The following is a 25,564-nucleotide window of genomic DNA, read 5'->3' on the forward strand; positions in this document are numbered from 1 at the left end:
CATATCAAGGTGTAAATGGGGTCTTAAGGAATGGCAGGACCCCAGCGAGGGCACCCAGGCTCTGCTCTCAGTCCTGAGGCAACCTGCCTGCAAAGAGGGTCAGGCACAAGCAAGTAACTCGAAGACTGCACCCAACATCTGTCTCTGCCTTCGCCACAATGGATCCCAGAATAGGACTGAGAACGGACACAGGGTCAGACTGGCCGGGGCCCAGATCCAAGCCAGGAAGTCTCTTCCTCACAACGTGACCCCAGCTCGCGGAGCCTGTGGACACTAAGTCTTCCGGGCGAGATCAGAGAGTACAGGGTCGGGGCACGGTGGTGCTTGGTGTCGGGCAGAGCCCCACCTCCCCAAACCCCAGGGTGAGCTGGGGTCTCCGACTGGGGCTGGGGGCCAGGCTGACCCACTCACCCGGCCGTTGGTCTCGCCCTTCCACCAGCCCTGGTCCCCGCCGATGCGGCTGTATATCTTCACCACGTCACCTTCCCGCAGCGAGAGCTCCCGCAGGTCACGGGCAGCAAAGTTGTACCTGGCCACAGCCGTGCCGATGACACGGGGTGTGAACACTGCTGGGGGAGACGGGCGGTGTCACACGGTGACGTCGGGGCCTCCAGGGTGCGGGTCCTCAGACTGAGCTGGGTGTCTCCCCCGGGGCCTGGCCTTGTGCCCACAGAGGAGGCTGTCAAGCACAAAGACTCCAGGGGGACAGACCAGGCTCCAACCCCAGGGCCCCTCCATCCTCTGTGGGTGCCCCAGCCTGCAGGCATGTGGGCCACGTGAGCTCCACTAGGCTGCAGCCAGAGCTTCACCACCTGCGCTGGGGGCCATCACAGCTCCCTGAGGGCCTTCCCACGTGCCCAGCGTCTGGGCAACTCATGAGTGGACCGCAGGGTGACCACTGCCCAGCCCCCAGCCGTCACCCTGACAAGGGCCTGGAGGCGGACCCCAGGGTACTGGTGTCCGACCTCCCTCATGTCCCTGGTTCCACAGCCCAAACCAAACTGGAAAGCGGGCTGGATGAGCGTGGCCTGGGACCCAGGAGTCCTGATGGACCAGTGGCAAGGGACACAACGGGGAAGGCTGCATAAGCAGCTGCTGGGGGGGCTCGGACTCTGGCAGCAGCTGGCCGAGTGGGCAGGGCCGGTCGAGACTGTCCCCTGCACCCAGTCCCACAAGTCCTCCTTACTGTTGCCGAGCGGGGCCACCTCCCTCAAGGGGGCCGCAGGGCCGTTTGCTGCTACCAGAGACCAAGCTCCCAGGAAGCAGTAGGGGGCATGGCTGATGAGCTGGGGAGGGGTCGTGGGAGTGAGTGATTCAAAGGCGAGGGCAGGGCCGAGCCCGACAGTGTCCACAGGAGCTGCAGCAGCCCCCCTCCCACCCCCGCCAGCGTCCAGCTTCCCCACCCCGCCCCCGCTGCAGTGGCGGTGGACACGGTCAGGCTGGGGCTGTGGGTTGGCTGGCAGCAGCCCGGGCCCCCCACGCCCCCGAGCAGCAGCGGTACCTGACCAGAAGGGCGTGGAGGAGCCCTGAGAAGCAAGGCCAAGGCCCTGAGGACTGAGAAAAGAAAAGTTGTAGGAAGCACAGGAAGCTGCAAAGAGGCGAGAGAGAAGGTGAAAGGCGGAGCTGCGGGCATCCACACGCAGCCATAGGCAGCAGGGGTGGGGGTGCTGCCCAGCGCACCAGGAGGGCAGGAGGATAGCTGGAGCCCTGAGGCCCACCTGTGCCTGGACACAGCTGCCCCCGCCCCCAGCACCTGCGTCCTGGACCAGCTCCTCCCAGCGGGCGGGCTGGAGTGGGGATGCAGGGAAGGACACGTGCAGAGCCCAGCCTCACGCCTGCGCTCAGGAGGCGCTCACTGAAGGGCCCAGCCCCACGCCTGTGCTCAGGAGACACTCACTGAAGGCCTGGCTTCCTCTCTGGGTTGCTCTGCCCTGGGGCCGGGGGCCTGTGGTTCTAGGACCCCCTGCAGTGGGACGAAGCAGGGTGGCTCCAAGACCTAGCCCCGGCCCCACCTTGCCCGTCTTTCCAGCTGGGCCCTGTCTGTGCCAGTCAGCCCCGTCCCCAAGTCAAGGTCCCAGCTCTGGCTCCCTGGCAGCCAGGGTCCCTGGGATGGGGCGGGGGAGGGGGCTGGGGCACAGGGATGGACCTGGGGACAGAAGGGACCTGCCCAGCTCCTCCCCACGCTGACGTCCAATTCAGAGCTGGCACTCCCGACTGGTCACACGGGGCTGCCCAGGCACCCTGGCTAGGCACGGTGCTGGCGAAGAGCTGGGGGACCTGGGCCACCACTCCCAGGGGCGGGAATCGGGAAGGGGCTCGGGCCTAGGTGAGGCCTGCTGGAAGCCTTCCTGGAAGGGGCGTTACCTGGGGAGCGGCTGGAGGCCCTGGGGGCTGTGCGTTCCCGGGCCTTGTACGGGTACTTGAGTGTGGTGTCCAGCTGCTTGAAGCTCTCCTTGAGCGAGTGGCACTGGTAGTACTCCACCAGCTCCTGCGGGACGTACACGGGCACTGCTGCCTCCGCCTCCAGGCAGTCCTCCTGGGCGCCCTGCCCCACCTCTGCCCGGCCTCAGGTTCTCACAGAGGACTCGTCTCCTCGGCTCGGGAACTGCCCCCTCTCCTAGCCGCCCCCCACCCCAGCTCCCAGACAGGGGGTGGGGCGCAGTCAGTATGGCAAAGACTTTTGACCCTGCAGTTTCTCTCCCAAACATTTCTAAAGGAACAGCGAAGGGAAGAAGGCCAGGACTGATGGCCACAGACGCGCCCTGCAACACCCTTCACGACAGGAAGAAATCGGAAACCCCCACCCACCCAACAGCAGGGAAGTGCTTCTAGAACCCACAGCGTATCCATGTGACTGAATGCCATGCGGGTACAGCAGGGTTGGAAGAGAGAGGGCCGTCCCCCTGGTGAGTGTTCACCATGCCCAGAGGTAAACTAAGGTTGGGTCCCATGTGAACAGTGGCATCGTCTGAAAGAGGAGCCCATAAAGCACGCTTGGGCTCCACTCCAGGCCGGGGGGACTCACCCTGAGACAAGAACGTCAGGGTTGGGGGCACGTTGTGGGCACTTTGCCTTTTACTGTGTGCTTTTCTGCAGCCACAGTGGGACGTTTGAGAGCCACGGGCTCTGGTTAGACGGTCTCCACGCACGCAGCAAGTGACTGAGCAAAGAAACACTGGGGCTAACTTTAAATCATCTTAAGAAGGACTGTTCATTAACTCATGGCTTTCCGGCTGGGCCAGGACAATTCTGAGTGAGGCGGGGGCAGGCACCGGAAGCCCCACGTGCGTGAGTCCGGCCAGCAGCCTGACCTGGATGCAGCCTCCCCGGGCCTCGGTTTCTGGCTCCCGCAGAGGCTCAGCGTGAACGGGCTGTGGGAGGCCGGTGACCCTGCTGTCCACCTCAGGGTTTGGGGGACAGAGGTCCTGACCTGGGAGCTGCCTTACCTGTCCCAAGGTGCCTTACAGACCAGCTTTCCTGGATCTTTCTCACAGTGGGAGCACCCCCCACCCTACCGCAGAAGAGCGGCCCCTGGCCCAGCGGTGGGGGACGCTTGCTGGGCCCTCTCCACCGGGAGACTGGCCTGCAGGAGGGGCTGTAGGGGCCTGCTCCTCCCCGGGGTGGCCTCAGTGGGAGACCTGGGCCCTCCTCCCACCTTCGGGGCTGGGCCGGTGGGAGCCCCCCAGGACCACGTACCAAGAGGCTCTCGAATTTCTTGGCTTCTGTGATGTGGACCCAGCTGTCTTTCTCCACCACCTTAATGTGCTTCACCTCGTCGTTGAACCTAGGCCAAGCACGCGGGTGCAGTGGTCACCGTGCAGGCCATGCGGCCCCTGCCCCACAGGGCTCCGGGCTTATTGCACGCGTGCTGGAGCAAAGGCCCGGGCCCTTGGTCCACACCTCCTGCTCTTCGCTGCTCCCTCTCGGCCCTGTCCCCCCGCCCCAGCCTGGGCCTGCCTCCGACTGTCTGTCCATCCATCCACCAGGCCACCTGGTCTGTTTGAAGCCCAGACTCCCGAGTCAGCCAAGGCCTCGGGCCCCAGAGCCCCACACCCGGCCTCCCCGCAGCCCCATGGAGACGTCCATCCAGGACGCTGCTTGCTGTCTGCACTGGGGACGTCCCCCTGCCTGCCTCCCCCCGCCCAACCCTGAGGCTGCAGCACCGTTTGCAGGTCAGAGGCCCAAGGGGCGCAGCCTCATCCCAGTTGTGCCACTCCTCCTAAGACTCTCCTCCTCCGCACCCTCGCGCCAGGAGGGGCTCTTCCTCAGCCACGCCGGGCACAGGGCCTCCAGGCCGCAGCTCCGGCTGTGCCCTCAGCCCGGAATGCTCAGCCTCCTGCCACCCTCAGGACCCTGCCTGTGTCCCAGATCTCAACTCAAATGTGGCCTCAAAGGACAGCTCGTACCCCTTCCCTTCCAAACACCACCCCGCCCCTTGCCAGCTGACTCCAAAGCCAAAGACATCACGAGTGAAGAAAACCACACACCACCATCCCCTAGGATGACAGAGGCACAAATCCTCAACAGACCATCATCATAGCGACTCTGTCCACATGCACACCTGTACACGCCGGCATGTAAGAGGGACTCTACACCACGGTTAAATGGAACATTCCAGGAAGGCAAGGTTGGTTTACCGTCTGGAAACCAGTGAATGGAATAAAAAGCTGTGAAGCACGCATACGCCCAGCTGGCCAGCCTCCTCTCCAGTGGGGCCTTGTGGTGCAGCCACCACCCTGCTTCTCCTGGATTCAAAGTGAGTGAGTGTGCTCGCCTCTCCCCTGCCAAGCTCCCTGGACTTGGCCCTCTGAGCCCCACTCCACAGCCCTGTGGGCCCGGCACCCAGAGCGTGCTCCATGAATTCCCACCAGCTGAGGGGCACCTCTGCCGCAGACCTGCCACCACGCCTCACGCTCCTCTGCTCCCTGGGGCCCTGCCCACCCACACTGGGCCACACACCTCACCAAGCCCCATCACCCATGGCAGGTACAGCGGACCTCTGCTCGAGAGCAGTCCTGTGTGCCAGGTGGCCCAGGCCATGTCCAGCTGGCGGTCACTGGACAGCTGTTGCTTCCAGTGAACATTTTCAGGCGTCCTCTGGTTTTTGCATTTTAGAAAAACCAGTGTGTTGTTTTCAGGCCCAAACATGTGTGGGGCCTCTTAGCAAGGCCACGGGGACCGAGGCAGGCTGTCCACTTGGGAGAGGGGTCTCATCTTCAGTTCCAACTCCTCCTGGTTCCCCAGATCCTGCCCCGCAGCACTCCCACCTAGGTCCTCCAGCAGCCACTCTGTGCAGGGGGACCCTGCCCTGGATGACCAGGGAATGACCACCTGCGGACCCCTCAGTAATGTGGGGTGGGGAAGGGGGAGGTCCACACACGTGCACACACACATGCACACACACACCCGTACACACACACGTTCACACATGCACACACACGGGTGTGCACACGGTCTCACATGACACACACGTGCACATGCACGTGCACACACATCCACATGTCTGCACACACGTGTGCACACGCGTGCTGGCCAGTGGCAAGTGCTCAGGTCAGCACTGGCCCCCACTGCTGGGGCACCCATGCCCTCAGCCCCCACAGGGCCCAGATGTAGAGGAGGCGGGGGTAGAGAGAGGGGAGAACAGAAGCTGAAATGGAAGAATGGGCTGTGTGTTCAGGACCTGGGTGTGGCCCCGCTGAGCTCGGTTCTCTTCTGCCCCTAACAGCCAGAGGCACTCCTGCCTCCTACAGAAAGGGCCTCCCTGCTCCCTCACATCGACGTCTGTTACTCACTTGATACCAGACTTCTGTTACTCACTCGAAGCACCCAGTGGCCCTGCCATGGACCTCCCCCCACACCCAGCACCCACCCAGCAGACCCGAGGAGGGCTTCCCTGAACACAGACCACCCTGCTCAGGGCTCCTGACCCCGCTGAGGTCACAGCAAACCAGAGCCCTCTATTCACTGGCCCGAGATGCAGGTCCAGGGTGTGTCCTGTGCCGGGGGTGACTAGCCATCAGTCAGATCCCATCCTTTGAGGAGGAGACAGAAGACCCAGGAGGGGGCAGCTTCGGGGCAGGAGGAGCCCAGCGCCAAGGCCTTGGGCTGAAGCCTTTCATGCCTAAAGTGCCCAGTGTGGGCGGCACATCCCAAGGCCACACCCAGCAAGCCCAGGAGCTGGAGGGGATGTGGACGCCCGGATTCAGAACGGCACCGGGGCAGGGGTCTCCCTGACCCCCAGCTTCCACGTACTTGATACTTATGGCAAAGCGCTCGGCCTCCGCCGGCCGCTCCCTGATTAGGTAGGTCCCGCTGGGGTGGGATTTGAGCAGGTTGTCGGTCTGCTGCCTCTCCATATTTCCGGCAAACCTGGAGGAGAGTAGGAGACGGAGCCGCGTGTTCACAGGGCCTGAAGGACAACCAGCGGGGCTCTAACCTGCCTAAGAGCCTACTGGGAAGCGAGGCCACGCCCCTGGGAGGCGGGGCGAAGGGTGGGCGGGGCCCAAAGGACACAGGGGCGGGGCTTCTGCGGGCCAGCGTGCAGGGTCGAGATAAGGACCCGGACCCAGCCAGTCTACCTGGGTCTCACCCTCCAGAACCCAGGATCTGCAAGAGGCATTCAGGGGAAAGGCATTAGATCAAAATGTCCTTTCCAAGTTCTTACTGTTTAGGAAGAAGGAAAAAACACAAACTGCTCACGTAGGGTCTTGTGTCCTAACCCTTTGTGTCTGGAAGCTTTTCTCTCTATCTCTATGAAAATGAAGCCCACCCCCAGCCCGTCTCTTCTCCAGGCTTTCTTAAGCCTGACCCCATTCGCACCTCCCTGTAGGGTTGAGTTGGGACTTCTTTAAATGGATTCATTAGAAAACTGAAGTTCTTGTGCGTCAAGTGAAAAATCAAAGGCAAGTCCTCCACTCTCCATATTCAAACCCAGTGAACAGCGTACTAGAGGGAACAGACCCTGGGGTCTCAGAGACATGGGTGTGGCAGCTGAGCCCCGGTCCCAGGCAACCGGTGAGCCAGCAGGCGGAGTGATAAAAGCTGGACCCCAGGTCGACCTGCATTTGAGACTCATGTCTCCCACATCCACACTCACATTTTATTTATCAACAGCCCCACCTCTCTCATCAAGCACTGTATGAGCAAATACAGTTATAACTTTTGGCCTTAAATATATGCCTCAGATGGTAAAGAATCTGCCTGCAATGCAGGAGACCTGGGTTTGATCCCTGGGTCAGCAAGATCCCCTGGAGAGGGAAATGGCAACCCACTCCAGTACTCTTGCCTGGAGAGTCCATGGACAGAGGACCCTGGCGGGCTACAGTTCATGAGGTCACCAAGAATTGGACACGACTGCGCGACTAACACTTTCACACCTCCTTTTTTATATTTTACACTCACGTAAGATCTCGTTTAAAAAAGATTTCATTCTCCTAAACGTTCTAACCTGATGATCTGTTTGTTGACAGGGAAACAGCTACCTGGGGTAGAGAATATTCTCCGTTTCCCAGAGACTCACAGCTGAGAAGGGAGAAGGGGCCACGTGCAACTGGGCTCAGCCACCCTGGAGACACGGGGGCAGCCAGGGACCCCACGCCCCCGGCGTGAAGAGGTCCCGCTGACCTACTCACCAGGGGTATGCCGTGTAGTCCATCTCCCGGGACAGCGGCCGGCTGATGGGTGGCTGGCAGGAGAGAACGCTGGGGTCAGTGTCTCCCCGGGGACTGTCCATAGCGTGGGGACCAGCGGTTTCCTATCATCGGTGAGCTGGGGGACCCAGCCCTGGCTCCCAGCACATCTGTGGACTCTCGCCCAGAGCCCCTGGCCTGGGAGGTGCCGGGACGCACCGTCTCTAGGCGGGTGCTCAGTGGGTTTGACTGAATGAATGATTGACTGAATGAATGAACGTATAGCACTCAACGACCAGTGCACTGTTAGCAGGAGGAGAGCAACCCAAAGGCTGCTGGGGCTTCTCAGCGGTGGACAGGAGCACACCCTACCCTCCCGTTCCCTGGTGCAGACGGCCGCAGCCCCGAGGGCGGGCACGGGGCCGGCAGTAGTGTCTGCAGGCGGAGGGCTGCATCTGCGGTGACCCGCGCCGCTCTGCAGACCCCATGCTGTGCCCTTGCTGGCCAGAGCCCTCCCCCGGGCCCCCTCACCGGACCACAGGATGGGTAAAGACTACCTGTCCCCACCCCACTCCAGTCATCATGCAGGTGGGGAAACTGAGGCCCAGGGCCAGAAAGTGCCTCCCGCAGCCCACACAGGCCGCTCAGTGAGCTGGCGACATCTTCCTCTGCTCTCTGGTCCCCTTGCCCTGTCAGCAAGGCATGTCCAAAAGTGCTTTCTCCTTCACCGGGGCAATGGCCTGCGCCGAAGCAGCAGGCTGGGCAGGGGGGCCAGAGGCCAGGCAGGGCCCCGTGGGTGGACCAGGGTTCCCAGGAGTCTTGCACCTGCCTCCTGCCACTTTGAGAGGAGGTTCATTCTCTCAGTTTTAGCTGTCTTTTCCCAGGGGCATGGGGGTGATGCCGTTCATTCAAGGCTGACAGCGAGATGCCTTTTGTAACACAGCAGGATCTGCTCCACAGCACTCAGATGAAAGAAATGCCACATTGCCTCTTTTCTAAATAACACAGTCCCTAGCTCTGCAGCTTTATGTTTGAGGGAGAAGACCTATGAAGGCCCTAAAAGCTGAAGACAGGCAGCTGGTCTCTGGCCCGTGATGCCTGCTACAGAGATGCCCATTTTAGTGTTTTTAAAACCAGCTGTGTCTCCCACCAGGAGGTCACCCCTGTCCCAGCTCTGAGGCCAGCTCACAATGGCCTGAACAAGCCCAGGGTGTCCTGAGAAGGACGTTCTCAGCACCCATGGCACCCTGGCCCCATGCTCCAGAAGCTTCCGTGAAAAGTACTCACCCTTCCATCCACAGGACAGGGCTTCACAGACGAGCTGGGGAAGTAGCCTGACTTCCTGGTCTGCACCAGCCGACCCTGGGAGTGGACAGAGGGTCAGGGTGTGCGGGGCCTGGCCTGGCTAGTTTTGGGGGGATGCAGGGGGTTATCCCAAGGAGGGCGAGGGGAGTCCCTGAGAAGCCTGTTACAGCATCACCTGTCTGTTGTCACCTCAGCGGAACTCAGAGCCATTCTGGGCAGGAAGGTGAAGGGGGAGCACCCCACTTCCCAGACAAGGACACTGAGGCCCCAGAGAAGGGATAAAACTTGCTTGGCACTGAGGTCAGAGCCCGTCTCCTGGAAGCCATCTCCTCTTATCCACACCGGCCCTTCCCAAGCTGTCAGGGGAACACAGACCTGGGGTCGGGGGCTCACTCTCCCCGCTCCCTCCCAAGCTCCCCCCAGCAATCCCCACCTTCCCATCAGCCAAGAGTTCCTGCAGGACCACTCAGACCTCACGGCCCTGGGGACACTGGGGAAAGGAGGGGCAGGGGGTGGCTGGGTCAGTGTGGGGGAGACCGGCCTGCAGCCACTGACTCAGCTCGCGAATCTGCAGTTACGTGAGGCGCGGCCTAGTGCAGTGAGTTGGTGAGCAAGGATGCAGTGAGGAGGGCGGCACACAGCGACGAGGCTGCCAGTAACAGGACTCGGACGCTGACGGACACGTGCGCCAGCGTCAGTTCTAAGCAGGTCACCGTGGTCCCGGGCTGGGTAAGTGCCCTGAGTTCCTGAGGTGCTGTGTGGACCCCCGGGGGCGGGGCTCAGGAGAGGAGCAGCGCTGGCCACCCCACCCCCTTCTGGGGCCCCCTCACTGGAACAGCAGGATTCTCGGCCCGGAACCACAGGCCATCACGGGAACCTGTGTCTCCTGGGGGACGGCTGTGCAGGGCCTCGGACGTGCCGTCCCCCCAGCGCTGGGCACGTGGTGCTGGCCTGGACTGGGGCGGGCTGGGAAGCAGGGTGGGAGAGGCATGGTCTGTATGGACAGGACACAGCCCAGGAAGGCCGCGGGGAAAGGGCTCGGACGACGGTCTCTCTGGCGAGGGGACGCTGCTCCCCCTGCCATGTCAAAGCAGACACCCTGGCACCTAGGCCCTGCGAACAGCCATCTTCTCTCTGATGGTCTAGCACCGCAAACCCACCCCTGCCTGGAAATGCGGCACTCTCCACTTCTGCCCTGGGGAGTGAAGAGGGGGCAGATGGGGGCGAGATCCTCCCAGGACCCACCTCCCACCACTGAGACTCGGGGTCGCCTCTCAGCAGCTCGATCACATCGCCCGTCTGGAAGGTCAGCACCGGCTTCCCGGGGGGAGGAGGGTTGCCAAGGTAATTCTGCACGGCCACCATCTTGGGACCTGCGGAGGACAGGGCCGGAGAAGCCTGGCTTGGTGACTTCGTCCCAAGGCGCCCTTGGCCTCCCTGGCTTTCTCAGACCTCTTGGGGCTCTTGGAAGTGGACGGGGCCCTGTAGGGACCCTCCTTGAAATCTTCCCCTAAGACTCCCATGTGTCTTCGTTAAATATTGTAAGTATCAATAAAGTATTTATGTGGTGAACAGATTCAGGGTGTCATTTCCGTAACAGTAACCTGTTTTTAAAGAGCACTTTATGTATCTTTCTGCAGACACCTTGGGATCAGTGGCGGGAGACAGCACAATCCTCCCGTTAGAGAAGGGGGCAGGGTCAGCGGCCTACCGAGCCACCCGGCTGCTCGGGGCTGACACGGGGGCCCAGCTGCGCCCCCGAGAACTTGTGGGTCTCTCGAGCCCTGCTCTGACCGGCCCAGCCTTGCATGGGCCACGTCTGCCAGGTCTGGTTCTGACACTGGTGCCCCGGGGGCGGGAGTGTGGCTTCTTTGACTGGCTTCTCATGACTGGCTTGGACTTTGCCTGCAGCTCGGGCTGTGTCGCTCCTGATGCTTTCAGTTCTCCTTTCGCCCAGTTCAGAGCAACCAGGACACGGGCAACGGGAGAAACTGGGAGCACGGGTGTCTGCTCTGCTCGGGGTCTCCAGGCCGCAGCTCAGAGTCTCTCCTGGGCTGAAGGGACCCTGGGCAGGCTGGGCCCTGTCCCCACCCCTGGCGCTGTGACAGAAACTAAGATGGCTCCCAGGGGAGCTGACCATGGAGGCAGGAGGGAGATGGGGCCAGAGGACGCACAGACCCTGGGAGCCCAGAGCTGAGAGCTTGGGGCAAAGCCGGCAGCCGCCGTGGCCAGGCCCAGGCTCCCAGGGTGGCTGCCGACAAGGACGACAGCAGAGAAGGCCCAAGTCCCAGACTCACCTGGCCCCGCTCCAGAAGCTTCCTGTGAGGGCAAGGACAGACGACAGTGAGGATGGAAGGCTGCCCAAGCAAGACACCCCCCACCCCCTACACCCAACGAGAGAGGTCAAGGCAGGGAGGAGGGAGCAGAGGGGACACGTCCTGGACACCCGCGGGGACTTGTGACAGCTCCCCTGTGGGACCTCCGCCCTCCACCTCGGCGCCCCTCCGCAGCCCCGGGACATCTGTCCTCTTCCCCCTCCCATCCCTGACCATTAACTCCCACCTCCTCCAGGAAGCCTGCCCTGACCACCCCACCCGGGGCATCCCTGCTCGGAGCCTGGGGCTTGTCTTCTCTATCTGGGGCGGGTCCCGCTGCACACAATAAATGTGGGGTGTTCGCTCTTCCTGGAGCGCATCTCTGCACCCCATGTAAGAGCCTGTTAAGTGCTGGACCGCTCGGCCGGGGAAAGACGTGACGACCACACCCCGTAAGTGAACTCAGTGACTTCATCTCTGATTAGTTCAAGACAGGGAGCTACATCAAATCGGGACAGGAGGGAGGTGGGTGGATGCCTGACACGGAGCTGAGCACCCATGGCCACCAGCAGGACTCGAGCAGGCGGCAGCTGGGCTGGGGGACAAGCTGTCGGCCAGGAGGCCGCGCCCGGGGGCTCGTTTCTGTGTGGTGACCACAACGGAGAATAAAGGGCCCTCGTGATCAGTGGGGGCTCTGCGAGCCAGCCTGGCCCCACGAGCCCGAGGGCTGGAATGCTTGGGTCTTTCTGGCTCCGGGCACAGCGTGGCGTGTGGTGCAGGGCAGCGGGAAGGGAACAGTTTGGTGGACTCACCGGGTCTGCAGGAGAACCTGAAACGGAAGCACACGGGGGTCAGAGGGCGAGGGGCCAGCACTGTGGAACGGGGGGCTGTTGCCTCATGACAAGAGCTGCTGGGGGCACCCGAGTGCGCCAGGAGGGGCGCATCAAGGCCCATGGGCTCAGACAAGGATATGGGCACGCATGGCTGGTGACCGTGAAAATCCCTGTTACTTCTAACGACAAATTCTGAGCTCTGGCTACAAGGGGCCCATGGGAGAACCCCCCACGGCCAACAGGTTTCCTGCACGAACCAAGTCTACTCCCAGGCGGCAGCTCCCTAGCCACCGGGCAGAACCCCGGCCCAGAGGGGAGAGAGCCCCAGCTGACTAGTAACGCCTGCCTCGGGCCAGGGACAGTAGGCGGAGGAGGCGAGCTACTCTGTCAGCCCACCCGTCCTTGCACGGGGCACTCCAGCTTGTCAGATGGAAGGCGAACATTCTAGAGATTCTTTCCGCCTGCCCTGGGGTGACCCTAGGGGAGGACACAGCACGGGGCTGGGTCCCAGCCATCCGACCAGCCAGGCAGCCAACTCCACCGCTGGACAAAGCAAGCGCCACAGCGGCTGACGTGTGGCTGAAGGGCCTTCAACACCACCTCACACTCACAATCGCAGCCTGCCTTGGGCAGATGCAGGAATCCCACCCCGAAGAGCAGAGGTTAGGGGCATCAGGCACCGGGCAGCCAGGCAGCGGGTGCCCCCAGGGGAGGCTTCCTGGGGAGAGGTGCCCTGGGAGGGGCCAGCATCTCCCTGGGACATCCTGGCCCCGGGGGCAGCAGAAGGTAAACCTGCCTGGCCCAGAGAGGAATGATAAGCTCGTGGGAGGAAAGGAAGCAGCTTGGACTGTGCAGAGGAGAAAAAGCCAGGAGGGGCTGCGGCAGGGCAGAGAAGAGAGGGGGTCATGCACCCGCCCTTGGAGGGACCACGACCTCTTAAAACAAAGCCTGGTGCCCACCAGGGGCTCTCAGAGTCACGGAGAGGATGCTGACAATGTCAGCTTGCGAAAGACACACCATGGCCTCTCTGGTGAGGCCTCAGCTGTACGTGCGTGTGCTAAGTCACTTTGGTCGTATCCGACTCTGTGCAGCCCCATGGACTAGCCCGCCAGGCTCCTCTGTCCATGGGGTTTTCCAGGCAAGAATACTGGAGTGGGCTGCCTTCTCCTCCTCCTCCAGGGGATCCTCTCAACCCAGGGATCAAAACCCGTGTCTCTGACATCTCCTGCACTGGCAGGCGGATTCTTCACAGTAGTGCCACCAGGGAAGTCCCCAGCTGTACATATGAAAAACACACAAACCTAAAAAGGATCGGACCGGGGGACTGCAAAACAAGGAAGAAGGCATGTGACGGCCATCAGCGGCTGTTTTTGCCTGGTGTGATCACAAGTTGCTTTTATCTCCTTTACTTTCCTCCTCATTTTGTATGGAAAGTGGGTATTTAACAATCAGAGGGCAAGGAGAAACAGAAAGATTATTTAAAACTTAGAAAACTAGTCAGGGAATATGCCAAATACCACCTTTGATTACTTCTTGATATGTTCATAAGAGATAATTATTTTCTTCTTTATTCCATTTCTTCTCTTTTTTTGCGCCTCTATTCTTTCTTTCTTTTTTTTGCCTCTATTATTTCTGACAAATACATTACTTTCAAGACCAGAATAAAAAAAAAAAAGTCAAAAGAAATGAACCGTCCGGTCTCTTGACATGAAGGACACGCGGCCACCAGAGGGCGGTATCCACAGGCAAATCCACAGGCAAAGATGAAAAGCCTCCTTCTCTGGGGCCAGGGGGGCCGGCGGCTTCCTCCAGCTGGACCTCCACTGGGCCGGAATGGGCGGCAGCGGGCTCAGCTGGGACGAGGGGGTCCAGGCTGACCTGTCGGACTCTCCTCCTGGGTCAGGGCACTGGGCCAGCAGCCGCAGTAAGTGAGCTGACAGAAACTCGCCTGCTCTGGGTGCTGGTATCTCGAGTGATCAGCAGGCCTGGCAAGTCCTCCCATCTACCTGGAGCGTGTCAGGCCTCTCTGAGCACAGGTCCCCCAGGCGTGGAGGGCAGCGTAGCTGCCCTGTCTCACGCCGCCGTGGGGCCGGCTGAGCCCACGTGAAGCACGGTGAGCGGTGCTGATGCTCAGCACAGGCCCGTGCCTGGATCCCACGGGCAGCCAGCCCTGACCGCGGCGGCTGCAGTCTTTCGGAGCCGTCTGAGGCTTCCAGCTGCCGTCCAGCAGCTCTAGGCTGGGCACTCCCCCAGCTCATCCCCCAAACCAAGATGGTTCAGAGGAGCCTCAGCCTTCCCATCTGACAAATGGGCTCGGGGCCAAGGGGAGCCTTGTGTAATAAATGCTGGGCATGCAGGGGAACCAGGGGCCGAGGTGTTCCTCTGTGAAGGGAAATCTCCACGAACTGCCAAGGACGTTCTGTGCCTTGGGCCGGGTAGGGGTCTAGGGTCTTAACTGCTGTGCGGCAGAGAAAAGGCAGAAGGCATTGAAGGCATTGAAGAGGCAGAGAAAAGCCAGCGAGAGGGCGGTTAAGAGGAGGGCTTGGCCGTGGCGCCCCCGCCCGCTCTCAGGCTGGGTCTGTGTGCCCAGGGGCAGATGCCCCGACCCTGAGCCTCGGTTTGCTCATTCGGTCCCTGTCTTGTGGGGCCGCCACCGCAGGAAAGGAGAAGAGGGGTGGCTGTGAGGGATGGGCCGGCCCCCGGGGCTCGCGCCCCACAGGCGGGGTGGAGTCGGTACTCACTGATCTTGCAGGGAGGGGTCACTTCCAGACACTCTTTGTGTGCCCCGACGCCACACTTGGTGCAGAGGTAGCCCTGGTAGAAAGTACCCCTGTGCCAGGGGAGGGCGGGGGGCGAGGTGAGCCCCGGCCCGCCTGGCCTTCCACTCCCCGCAAACAGCCAGCCCAGCCCCAGAGCCCCCAGGACCCCCTCCTGAACGCACAGCCTGGTGCCGGCCCTCCCCTTGGACGATCGGCCTGGCTCTGCAGCTCCTGTGATGGGCCCCCTGGGACAACCGCCTCCCCTCCCCGCTGGATCCTAAGCACCGAGGGCCGGCCGGGCCCACATAGACGGGCCACTGCCCTGGCTCTTTGGGGCCCAGTGCAGTGCTGGCCTAGGGGCGCTGGGCTCTGAGAATGCAGGACGGGGCAGCCCCAGGCGCCCTCGGGGGCCGGGAGTGGGCAAGGCAGGGCCCTTACCTGAGGAACATGCGGCAGGCTTTGCAGTTGGTGGTCTTGTCAAACGTGTACATCTGGAAGCTGTGGTGGTTGGCGTTGGCCTTGTCGGGCTTGATGTTTGACCTAGCGGGAGGGATAGCGAGCGCCAGGTTCCCTGAGCCCCACTGATGCGGGAGCCCCGGAATCAGCCAGGCTCAGGACGCAGCCAGGGGTCAGGGGGCCAGGATGCAGAGCCGGGTGCTGCCAGAACTCCCAGGCCGACCCGGGGACCCTGATGCCCCAGGGAGAGTAGGGGTCCAAGCGGAGGCTTTCGAGAAGTTTCTGAGGGTGACAGTGAAGGGCTGTCTCTGGACAGGGCTTGGGTGTGGGCCGGGGCAACCCCTAGTCACAACTCAGCAAACGCGCTAAGGATGTCCCTGAGTGTGAGCCCGAGATGGAAAAATATAAATGAATCGCGAGCTCACAGTGGGTCCCCTCAAATGTCGTTGGGGCTGCACCCATGTCTGCGATTCACCAGAGCGAGTGCACCAGCAGACGCTGCAGGACAGGGTGGGGGGCGGGGCAGGGGGCTCCAGGACGGGGTGGGGAGGGGGAAGGGGAGCAGGGGGCTCCAGGACAGGGCAGAGAGGGGGCAGGGGGACACCATGTGACAGAGAGCAGCTCAAGGTGTGGACGCAGGAGCCAGGGCATTTACCACGATGTTTTTGGATAAATACTTGAAGTTTTTCACCATAGAATATGGGTAGAAAATTACAGCCCCTGGAAGCCGCGGGGCTCACCGCCTGGCTGCCACCTCCTCTGACATGCCCCCTGTTTGAGCCTCCCAATAACCCCAGAACCAGCATCGCCCTTCCACCAGGAGGGGAGGCGAGTGCATCTGCCCGGAGGCCCCAGGCCCAGCCCCCCAGGGCTCAAGGTCTGATGTGGTTGGGGACTCCCGTGACCAGCTTTCTCTGTGGGACAACTGGGGCTCCTCCTGGATTTCACAGACAGACAGTTCTGGGGCTTTCCTCAAAGGTGACCATCCGCAGCCTGGAAGGCCCCAAGGACCCAGGTCACCATGAGTCCTTCCGGCATCACGGCCGTTCCTGGCCACTCGCTGCCCAGCCAGACAGGTGTGGGAGGCTCGGCTCCGGGGGACGGGCCCTCTGGCTGCTGGTAGATTAAGGATCAGGGGACTGGCTTCACCCAGGGCGACGGAGACAGGCTGAGCCTCCGGTCACTTGAAGGACCTCTCGTCTGAGAAGCCCACGTGGGGCTGGCCTCCCGTACACCCTGCCGTGGCACACTCACATGGCCATTTCAAACTGCTCCATCCACTTCCTCTTCATGTCCTCTGTCTTGCAGAAAAACTGGAAGCCTTGCTTGCCTTGCAGGTGAATGAGATAGAAGCCGTAGGACCACTGTGGGGAGACGGGAGCACGCCTGAACCAGGCGCGGGCACGCACGCACACTCGCGCTGGGTGCACACATACACGCGTCTGGACGCACACGCTTACGTGTACGTGCCCTCTAACGAGATGTCCCGGGGCCCCTCCAGGATGGCGGCCCACCCACTTCCACTCCCTAAATGTGATGCCAGAAAAACTCACTGGTCTGAAGTAGAACAACAAAAAACAAACTAAAAACGGCAGAGGCAGCCATGGGTCATGGGAGCAAAGCCCGCCCAGCCCGCCCAGCCCTCGGCCACCACCGGGCCGGCCCAGCACTCGGGGCCTCCTGAGGGAGCCAGGAAGAAGCGTTTGGAAAATATGAGCCCGTTTGTGTCAGAAAAGCTAGAGGGGGAGATGAAAAGAGGACATGACGGAAAGAAGAAAGAGAAGATGGCAGAGAGGAGACAAAACCCCCCAGCTCTGAAAGCACCCCGTCCTCAACCTCCAGGGGTCGGATTGTGGGGGGGCGGGAGGGCGTCCGTTCACCTCCTCAACTGCAGACAGATCTCTGATCACCAACACGCGGCATCTCATAAGCCGGAGGCCAAGGCGAGGCCGAGGAGAATGCCATGAGCTTGCCTGGCTCAGGCCCACCCAGAGCCCCCAGACCCACCCGGAGCCCTCAGACCCCACCCCTGGCGCCCCCAGGCCCCACTCCTGGCTCAGGGAAGAACTGTCAGCACCAGGCCCAGAGGCACGAGGGCGATGAGCAGCAGGGCGCCGGGGGCTTACCATCTTCCCATGAGACTAGGCAGCATGAGGAAAGGAAAGGAAAAGGGCAGGTGAGGTCATCGAGGAGCCTGGCCCAGCCCCGCGTCGGTGACCACAGCTCAGGACACAGCCCACACCAAGTGCCCCGGGACGGGGCAGCCAGGGCAAGGCCCTCCTCCCAGAGAGGAAGGTGACGGGCTGCATCCTCAGCCCTGAACCTGGGAGGAGCTACTGCTTTCTACCTGTAAGCTTGAGAGTCCAGGCTCTTCAGCACTTTGGTTCCCTGCACCCCCCACCCAGCCCAGAGCTGCACCTGCTAGGTGCTCAGCAGAAGCTTCGGCAAAGCAGCCCAGACAGGAGTCATGGCCCCGTCCCCAGCAGTCACAGCCCCTCTCCCTCAACCATGGCCCTGCCTTCACTGGTCATGGCCCGCCTTCATCCCTCATGGCCCCGCCTTCACCAGTCATGGCCCCTCCCTCATCCCTCATGGCCCCTCCCTCATCTGTCATGGCCCCGCCTTCATCAGTCATGGCCCCGCCTTCATCTGTCATGGCCCCTCCCCCAGGGGTCATGGTCCCGCCTTCATCAGTCATGGCCCCTCCCCCAGGGGTCATGGCCCCTCCTTCCTCAGTCATGGCCCCGCCCCCGTCATGGCCCCACCTTCATCCCTCATGGCCCCGCCCTCATCAGTCATGGCCCCGCCTTCATCAGTCATGGCCCCGCCTTCATCCCTCATGGCCCCTCCCTCATCAGTCATGGCCCCGCCTTCATCAGTCATGGCCCCTCCTTCCTCAGTCATGGCCCCTCCCCCAGCAGTCATGGCCCCTCCCCCAGCAGTCATGGCCCCGCCTTCATCAGTCATGGCCCTTCCCATACCAGCCCACAGGCCCCTCTCTGGACATCAGAGTCTGACAAGCCACAGGAAGACCCATCCAGAGCTTTCGTCCAAAGTGGGAGGGCTAGGGAGGGGCAGCAGTGTCTCTTGCTGCATGGGTACAGGGGCTGGAGCCAGGCCGCCAATGTCTAAGGCTGGACTCTACCAGAGGCCTCAGGCAGGGCCCCCACTCAGCGTCCTCACTGGGGAGCTGGGATGTGGATTTGGGGGCCCTGCCCCAACCCCAGGAAAAGACTCAGACGAGAGGCCAGGGAGGTGCTGGGCCTGACAGAGCGGCTAGAGGCCGGCCCGCCCACCAACCACCCTTTGTCCAGCCACCCCACGACAGCTCCCTCAGTGGGGCCAGCGCCTGCCCCGGGCCCAGCCCCAGCGGGGCCCACCTTCTTGACGTCCTTGTTGTTCATGGGGTCATCGGTCATCTTGTGGAAGAGCAGCTCTATGATCTCCTTCAGCTCGTAGCTGTAGCCCCTCCTCTTGCAGACGATAACCACCTTGTCAAACAGGAACAGGTACCTGTCCGGCAGCATGGCCCGGGACCCGTCAGCTCGGCCAGCTGAGCTCTGAGGCCACATGACAGCTACGGACACCTGGGTGGGCGGTGGGAGGGCTGCTCCCTCCCCGAGCCTGAGCCCAACCCCCTGGCTAACTCTGACCCCTCAGCCAGGCCCAGATACACCTCCTCCAGGAAGCCCACCTAGGCTCCTGCCCCGGAGGCCCGAGGTGCTTAAGGGCTCCTCTGCCCCTCGAGCTGGCCTTCCTCGTAGCACTGGCCTCCGACGGTCACTCCCACTGACATGTACATTGCCCACTGGACTGGGAGCCCTGAGGGGGCAGGGCTCATATCTGCTGTGACCCCAGCCACGGTCCCAGGCCTGGGACATGGCAGGTGTGAGCGGAAGGCTGAACGCACTAGGGGCGCACCAGCTCACCGGGGGCTTTCCTGTGTCCCGCCCACCACACCTGACCGCAGAGAACTCACACAGCCACCCCTAGGAGCCTCCAGCTGGCCCTCAGCCCTGTGCAGTGCCAGCCACGGGCAGGGCAGCCACTGGCTGTCGCTCTCAGAGAAGGAAGGAAGCAATTAGAATGGAGCAACCCAAAGCTGAATTCACAGGAAAAGCTGTTTCCAGACCTGCAAGCTGAATTCACAGGAAAAGCTGTTTCCAGACCTGCGAGGGCGTGGGGTGCCCCTGGGGCGGGGCGTCTGACTCGGGGTGTGCCGGCCCGGGGCCCACTCCGCTCACCTGTCTTGCTTGGTGTGGTTCACTATGGACCGGACCTTCAGCTCCCCGTCGATCTTCGGTCTCCCGAATTCCTCCAGTTTCACTTGCTGGGAAAGAAAGGAAAAGGCCGTGAGCCCGGGAGCCAGAGCGCGTTCCCTACATGGAGAGAAACGCAGGTGGGCACCTGCCCGGGGTGGCCGCTTCCCACGGAAACCGAAGGCAGGGGCCGTGGGAGACCAGCCCTGCGGTTCCCGGCTGCTGCTGAGGACGGAGCGGGGAGGGGAGGGGAGGTTGGGGAGGAACCGGGCCCAAGTGCCCCACTCTGGACTCCCCCCAGCTCTGCGCAACAAAGGGCGATTGATGGGGGGCTCATGTTAACAGGCCGCTGTTGTATGGAGCCCGAGTGGAAACTTAATGGGGAAAGCCAGACGCCCGACCCGGAGAAACCGAATCAAAAAGAGAACAAACAGCGCTTATCAGACGGAGGGCGGGTGGGGCGCGGGGGTCCTGCTGTGGCTCATTTGCCACAGGAAGAGCCTCCGAGTCAAAATCCTCTCTGGTTTGCAGGGATTTCAGTTTCGTTTTCCGCCAGGTTTGTACCTCTTGCTCTGCTTTGATTCACAAGAGACCACTTTGGACAGGTTACCCTGCGCCCGTCTACGCCGACAGATAGAGGGGATGTTGCAAAGTGCTCTGGGGCCAGCTCGCCCAGAGTTATGATGGAGGCTTTCAGGATCTTCTTTCAGAGTTTTCTGTTTTCCAGAAGCTTCCAGAAACTTCCAGAGCACGACTGAGCGTGCATCGCGGGGGGTTCCCTGGTGGCTCAGTGGTAGAGAGTCCACCTGCTCATGCAGGAGACAAGGGTTCGATCCCTGGTCCGGGAAGACCCCACATGCTTCGGAGCAACTAAGCCCGTGCTCCACAACTACTGAGGCTGTGCTCTAGAGCCCAGGAATTGTAGCTGCTGCAGTCCTCAGGCCCCAGGGCCCATGCCCCAAAGCAAGAGAAGCCACCCCAAAGAGAAACCCCTGCGCCTGAACTAGAGAGCAGCCCCGCTCGCCACACCCAGAGAAAGCCTGTGCAGCAAACCAAGAGCCCGCACAGCCAAGAATAAAAAATAGATAAAATTTTCAAAGAAAAAACAAGTGCAGCATCGGTGTCACACAGCCTGGGACCAGCACCCTGATCGGTGACGCAGAGACCTCAGGTCTCACCTCCCAAGTGCAGGAAGACAGGCACGAGTTCCACCCGCTCGGACGAGGTCCAAAGAAAACCGCACACCTGCTCGCCTGCTGTTTAATTTTTGCTATTTAATGAGCAAGAACTGCTCGTACGTGAGAACTTAAAAGTCGTTGCATTACAAAAGTAGTGCCCGTCCATCCATCGAAAACATCTGACTGACACTCAGAGGGGATGACGGACAGGCCAGGCCCCATCAGGCACTGGCACCACCGCCAACAGCCTGGCACAGTCGCCCTTAACCTGCTCTGCCCTCTGACAGGAGAGAAAAATCGGTCGAGTCATAACGCTGTCTGGCAACTTCTGTTTTCTTTGTGGGATGACACATCGTGGTGTATCACACCCCGTGTCTGCACGGGCAGTCCCATCTGGGCTCTTCTGACCCTGGTGGGGTAGCCCAGGGATCTGCCCTAGACAGCAACTCCCTCAGACCCTGTAAGTTCAGGCACCAAGAGGTGAAAATGTGTGCAATCCAGTGGTTTGTGGCCAGGGTGATTCTGCACCCAGGGGCATCTGGCAACGTCTGGGAGTGTGTGTGGTGGTCATCACTTGGGCCCCCAAAGCACGGGGTGCTACCGGCATCAAGTGGGCAGAGACCAGAGGTGCAGCCCACCATCCTATGAGTGGGCAGAGACCAGGGGTGCAGCCCACCATCCTTGACACACAGGACAGACGCCCCCACCACGAGCAGCCGGCTCTAGGTGTCAGCAGTGCCGAGAGGAGAAACCCCGGCTAAAAGTCCTGCAGACTGCACGAAGCCGGCGCTTGCGGACACAGTGGGGGCAGGGGGCGGGGAACATCGGCCTGCTTGCTGGGATGGCCCGTCTCCCCTCCCTGCAGGACAGCGTGCTTCACCTAGCGCCCGAAGCTGAGCCTCTGATGGACCCGGGGATCAGGTCCTGCGAGGCATCACCCTGCGAGACGCCAAGGTGGAGAGGAGAATCCAGGGCAGCTCCCGGACAGGGTGACTAAATCCTCTCCACCGTCCCTCCCAGGGACTGCAGACGGGGGTGGCCAGGGGGCCCGGACCGGGAGGAGCCACCGCACCCCGGAAGCCGCTTCCCCCTCTTGGACCCAAGAGAGTCCTGGTCCAGGCCAGGCAGGGAGGGCGGGGCAGTCATGAGCATCCTTCCCCTCAGGCCCCGCCCCTCAGCCAGCGGCCACCTTCGCCACAGGGCACCCGGGCCAGCCAGGGTGCACAGCCCGGCAGTTCAAGGTCAGACTCAGCTCCAGAAGCTGCTCCCCTCTCTCGGCGGGCAGCACAGGGCATGGCTGCGCCTGCCCCCACGACCCCGACGGGCAGTGTGCGGTCACCCTTGCGCTTATTCAGTGTCAAAACTGTGAAAGTAATGTTTAGAAATTATATCTATATCTGCAGAGAGAGAGACCATCGCAATTATCTCCACGCTTTGGGCAGCCCACTCACTCACCAGGTTCTCTATAGAGCTCTGAAATTCGCCGATTTTCTTCAGGGTCTCCTTGTCCCGTTTAACCTCGTTTATGTACATGGCCAAGTCCTGGGGCACAACAGAGGTGGGGAGGGGGTTAGCAGGCCCGTGCTGGGCGCCGTCTCAGGGCTGGACATTCGGAGCACCATCCTGTTTCCAGAGGAGACTGGGCCTCGAAGTGATGCGGCGTGAGAAGCGTCACCCACTTGACAAGTAAGAGTGGAAAGGCGCAGCCCATCGGTGGGCCAGGAAACCCCCCCATAGACCAGAGTGGCTCCTTTCTACCGTCACTTGGCCCCCTTCTCGGTACGAGAGGAAGAGAGCAGCCAAGGAGACTTGGGCCAGCCTGCTCCTTGTGGAGCAAGGGCAGCCCTGGGCCCGGCCGTCCACGTGCTGCAGCCTCCCAGCGGTCCCCAGGGGACACTGCCTGCCGCGCTCCAGCAGGCTGAGCGGACAGGCACCCAGAGCCTGGGGCGGGCGGTGGGTGGGTGGGGGGCGAGAGTCGGCCTCGGGCTCCCCTCCAGTGCCCCTTGCCCGTCCTCATGAGGAGGCCCACCGGCAGGGCAGGTTCCGAGACCTGAAGGCAGGACAGTGAACCGTCTCCAGGAGGACAGGCCGCTCAGAGGACCTCTTGACACAGACCACCCAGCCACGGGGCGCGGAAGCCAGCGAAGGGCCGAGCCTCCCAGGAACACGGCTTTGTAAAGACAGAGAAGGCACACGGCATGGCACAGCCCGGTGACCGGGGCCAAGTTCAGCCCAAGCCAACGCACAGGTGAGAAAGGACGGAGCCCCCGCGGGAACCTGCCCAGAAGGGGGTGCATCAGGGGCTAGGCACCGCGGGCGGTGGGAGCCATGGGCCGGCTCTGAGTGGGGAAGGACAGAGCCGGGCTCTCCTTTCAGGGTGGAGCTGCTCAGCGGCTTCTGTGGACGGAGTGGGCAGGGGAGAGGCAGCGTGGCTGGGGGTGGGGGGGAATTTCAGAAACGGCTGCCACAGGGCTGGACAGAGGGAACCACAGGGCCAGGCAGCCCAGAACCAGTCCGCTGCCTGGGTTCTGCTGATGGCAGCAGTGGATAGTCGGAGAGGCAGGAGAGGAGGAGCGGAGCCCCGGGGGAGCCGCCGCGGGCCGGCGGGGAGGCTAGGGAAGAGAAGAGAACCCCCCTACACACACACGCACGGCCCCTCTGCCCTTGGGTCTCATCCACCATCCTGCCCCCTCCTGTGCCTCCTGCCACCCCAGGAAAATCTACGTCTCCGGTCACAGAGGGCAGGTTGTTTGTTAGCCCAGGTCCGGTCCAAGTCGGCAGGCCCGGCCCGGAAAGCCCTGTCTGCCCAGCCTCTCCCCTGCCTCGGAGACCCACCTGCATGGCCTCCAGCGCTTCTTTGAGCTGCTGCCTCTCCGGCCGGTCGGTGGAATGGCTCAGAAGTTCCTGGAGGGGCGGAGGGCACCGGGTCACCACCCAGGGCTGGGCCTGCCCCCCACCTAGCGCCAGGTGTGCACAGGGAGCCAGCCCCCTGCCCCTGGACAAGGCCCCCGCGCACCCTCCCCCCAGGCCCTGGTCTGATTGCTCAACTCCAGACCGATGGCAAGTCCACCCCCAGGGGACACATGGCTTTGAGGTGAGCTGTCCCCAACTCTCATGGGTAAAGACAGGGACGTTAAAACAGCACAAAGCCAGGAGCTGAGCAGAAAGGGGACCTGCGGACTCACTGAGGAGCCTCGCCCGCACCTCGCGGAGACTGCCGTCCCCCCAGCAGCCTGTCTGTCCTGAAGGGCTTCCTGTTCTCACGACTACAGGAAGGTCACGGACTGGGTTAAGAGTCCAGCCCCCGGAGCTCTTATTTCTGGCCTGAGGATGCTTTTCTGTCTCCCGTTTTATTTTCTCTTACTGATCCGAATCGTAATGTTCCCGGTGTATTAACTGACAAATACTCGTAATACATATAAATTATTGCATAGCTCCTGATACTTATTTCACAGTTTTTTTTTTTTTTTTTTTTGGGCTTGCTCCTCTCGGCATGTGGGCTCTTAGTTCCCCGACCAGGGATCAAACCCCCGGACCCCCTGCACTGGGAGTGAACAGTCTTAATCACTGACCCCCAGGGAAGCCCCTGTTACAGCTTCTGGGCAGTAGGCATGGGCGGTTTTCCTGCGCTTGTTCGTCTGTCAGTCTGGCCCGTCTGTGGGCCCCACTGCACACCCTGGGCTCTGTGGGCCCTGACCCACCCCGGCCCATCTCACCTTGAGGAGCAGGTGGTATTTGAGTACCCTCTGCATGGGGACCACCAGCAGGTCCTGCAGCTTGAACTTCCCGTCTTGGACCTTCAGGGTGCATTCCTGGGTGTCGGGGGAGCAGCAAATGGATTCAGAGCATCCTTGCTCAGGGATGCCAGACCCCAGCACCCCCATCTCCCAGCCTGGGGAGGAGGGCAGACCCAAGCCCTGAACTACAGCCCGGGTGTCCAGTGCGTCTCTGGTCAGGCTCCCAGACACCCTCCCCACACCCGGTGTGTGCAGAGGGCAAGGGGCCTGCCGCCCCTCACAGCCTCAGGAGTCTGCAGTGGCCACCTGGAGGTGGATCCTGAGCGGCCCCTGGCCTGGGGTCTACCCGAGATGCTCAGGGGAGCTAGTTCACACTAAGGGGGACCACCCCAGGAATGAGGGCTCCCAGGGGCTGCCTGGATACACAGGGGCAGCCGGCCTCTCCAAAGGGCATGTCACCTCCCAACACTGTGGGAGAAAGGGGACGTGCCACCAGGATTCACCCTGGAAACCATCCGAGCAGCCAGATACAACCCGGGAAGCCCCGTCTCTGTGAACTGCCTGCTGCCCAGAGGTGGCAGGAGCCTGGAGAGGAGCTCAGGTCGGGGGCTCAAAGGGGTGAGACTCGCAGGGCTGGGAGACTCCGTGGCTCCCAGCAAACATCCATCACCTGGGGGCCCCTCAGGGTCCAAACAGACCAGGGTCAGGGGTCAGTTGTAGCCCTCCGCTAAGCCAGATCTGGTCCTGGGGCCCTCCCTGCCACAGCTGCACCCAGGGGACCCAGGCTGGCCCAGGCCTGGGACGGTGACCTCCCCTGCTCACTCTCAACCCCCAACAAAAGGCAAAGGAAAGATACTCATCGGCCAAAAGCATCTATAAACATGCCACATCACTGCCCCGTCCCCACCTTTCTAGGAAACGGGCAAGAGGCCAGGGATGGGCGGGCCCAGGCGGGAAACCCCCAGTACCTCGACTTTCTGTCTGAAGTCCTCCTTGCTGGCCAGGAGCTGGTTCAGTGTGTTCTGGGCATGCTCCATGTGGCTGCAGTACTCCCCGTAAATCAGGAGCCTGGGTGGTAGGCACACACACAGAGA

At 61.9% G+C, this 25,564-nt stretch overlaps 2 protein-coding genes across 13 annotated transcripts in view; both read right to left on the bottom strand.

The window, feature by feature from the left end:
* VAV2 (vav guanine nucleotide exchange factor 2) overlaps positions 1–25,564 on the bottom strand; it is a 171,752-nt gene that overhangs the window by 4,446 nt on the left and 141,742 nt on the right. For 2 of the 12 annotated variants that reach the window (XM_040225561.1, XM_040225564.1), the window contains 20 exons: positions 25,439–25,538; positions 24,450–24,545; positions 23,569–23,637; positions 22,189–22,275; positions 19,541–19,626; positions 18,677–18,809; positions 17,423–17,437; positions 16,551–16,660; positions 15,279–15,380; positions 14,823–14,911; positions 12,061–12,077; positions 11,231–11,252; positions 10,179–10,306; positions 8,916–8,990; positions 7,632–7,684; positions 6,253–6,369; positions 3,697–3,784; positions 2,365–2,488; positions 1,502–1,588; positions 412–569 (listed from right to left, as the gene is read on the bottom strand). In XM_040225561.1, the coding sequence (XP_040081495.1) occupies positions 412–569; positions 1,502–1,588; positions 2,365–2,488; positions 3,697–3,784; positions 6,253–6,369; positions 7,632–7,684; positions 8,916–8,990; positions 10,179–10,306; positions 11,231–11,252; positions 12,061–12,077; positions 14,823–14,911; positions 15,279–15,380; positions 16,551–16,660; positions 17,423–17,437; positions 18,677–18,809; positions 19,541–19,626; positions 22,189–22,275; positions 23,569–23,637; positions 24,450–24,545; positions 25,439–25,538 (1,756 nt within the window). The remainder of the gene's footprint in view (positions 1–411; positions 570–1,501; positions 1,589–2,364; positions 2,489–3,696; positions 3,785–6,252; positions 6,370–7,631; positions 7,685–8,915; positions 8,991–10,178; positions 10,307–11,230; positions 11,253–12,060; positions 12,078–14,822; positions 14,912–15,278; positions 15,381–16,550; positions 16,661–17,422; positions 17,438–18,676; positions 18,810–19,540; positions 19,627–22,188; positions 22,276–23,568; positions 23,638–24,449; positions 24,546–25,438; positions 25,539–25,564) is intronic. The other 10 variants (XM_040225567.1, XM_040225566.1, XM_040225571.1 and 7 more) reach the window with 8 other exon arrangements.
* Positions 17,597–18,622, bottom strand: LOC120852206 (loricrin-like). Its single transcript, XM_040225631.1, has 2 exons — positions 18,083–18,622; positions 17,597–18,023 (listed from the first exon to the last, which is right to left on the bottom strand). Exons 1-2 carry the CDS (start codon positions 18,273–18,275, stop codon positions 17,824–17,826), a joined length of 393 nt encoding a protein of 130 aa, XP_040081565.1. The 5' UTR covers positions 18,276–18,622; the 3' UTR covers positions 17,597–17,823.

This window comes from Oryx dammah, unplaced genomic scaffold, assembly GCF_014754425.2.
Source record: "Oryx dammah isolate SB20612 unplaced genomic scaffold, SCBI_Odam_1.1 HiC_scaffold_25, whole genome shotgun sequence".
In the NCBI taxonomy this organism is placed as follows: domain Eukaryota; kingdom Metazoa; phylum Chordata; class Mammalia; order Artiodactyla; family Bovidae; genus Oryx; species Oryx dammah.

What these genes read in the sequence shown, in the direction of transcription:
- LOC120852206 (XM_040225631.1), bottom strand. Translation starts at nt 18,275, where the DNA reads ATGGGAAGGGCCATGACTGATGAAGGCGGGGCCATGACTGCTGGGGGA. An exon ending in CGGGGCCATGACTGATGAGG is followed by an intron (nt 18,024 to 18,082) that starts GCGGGGCCATGA and finishes TGACTGAGGAAG; the next exon opens with GAGGGGCCATGACCCCTGGG.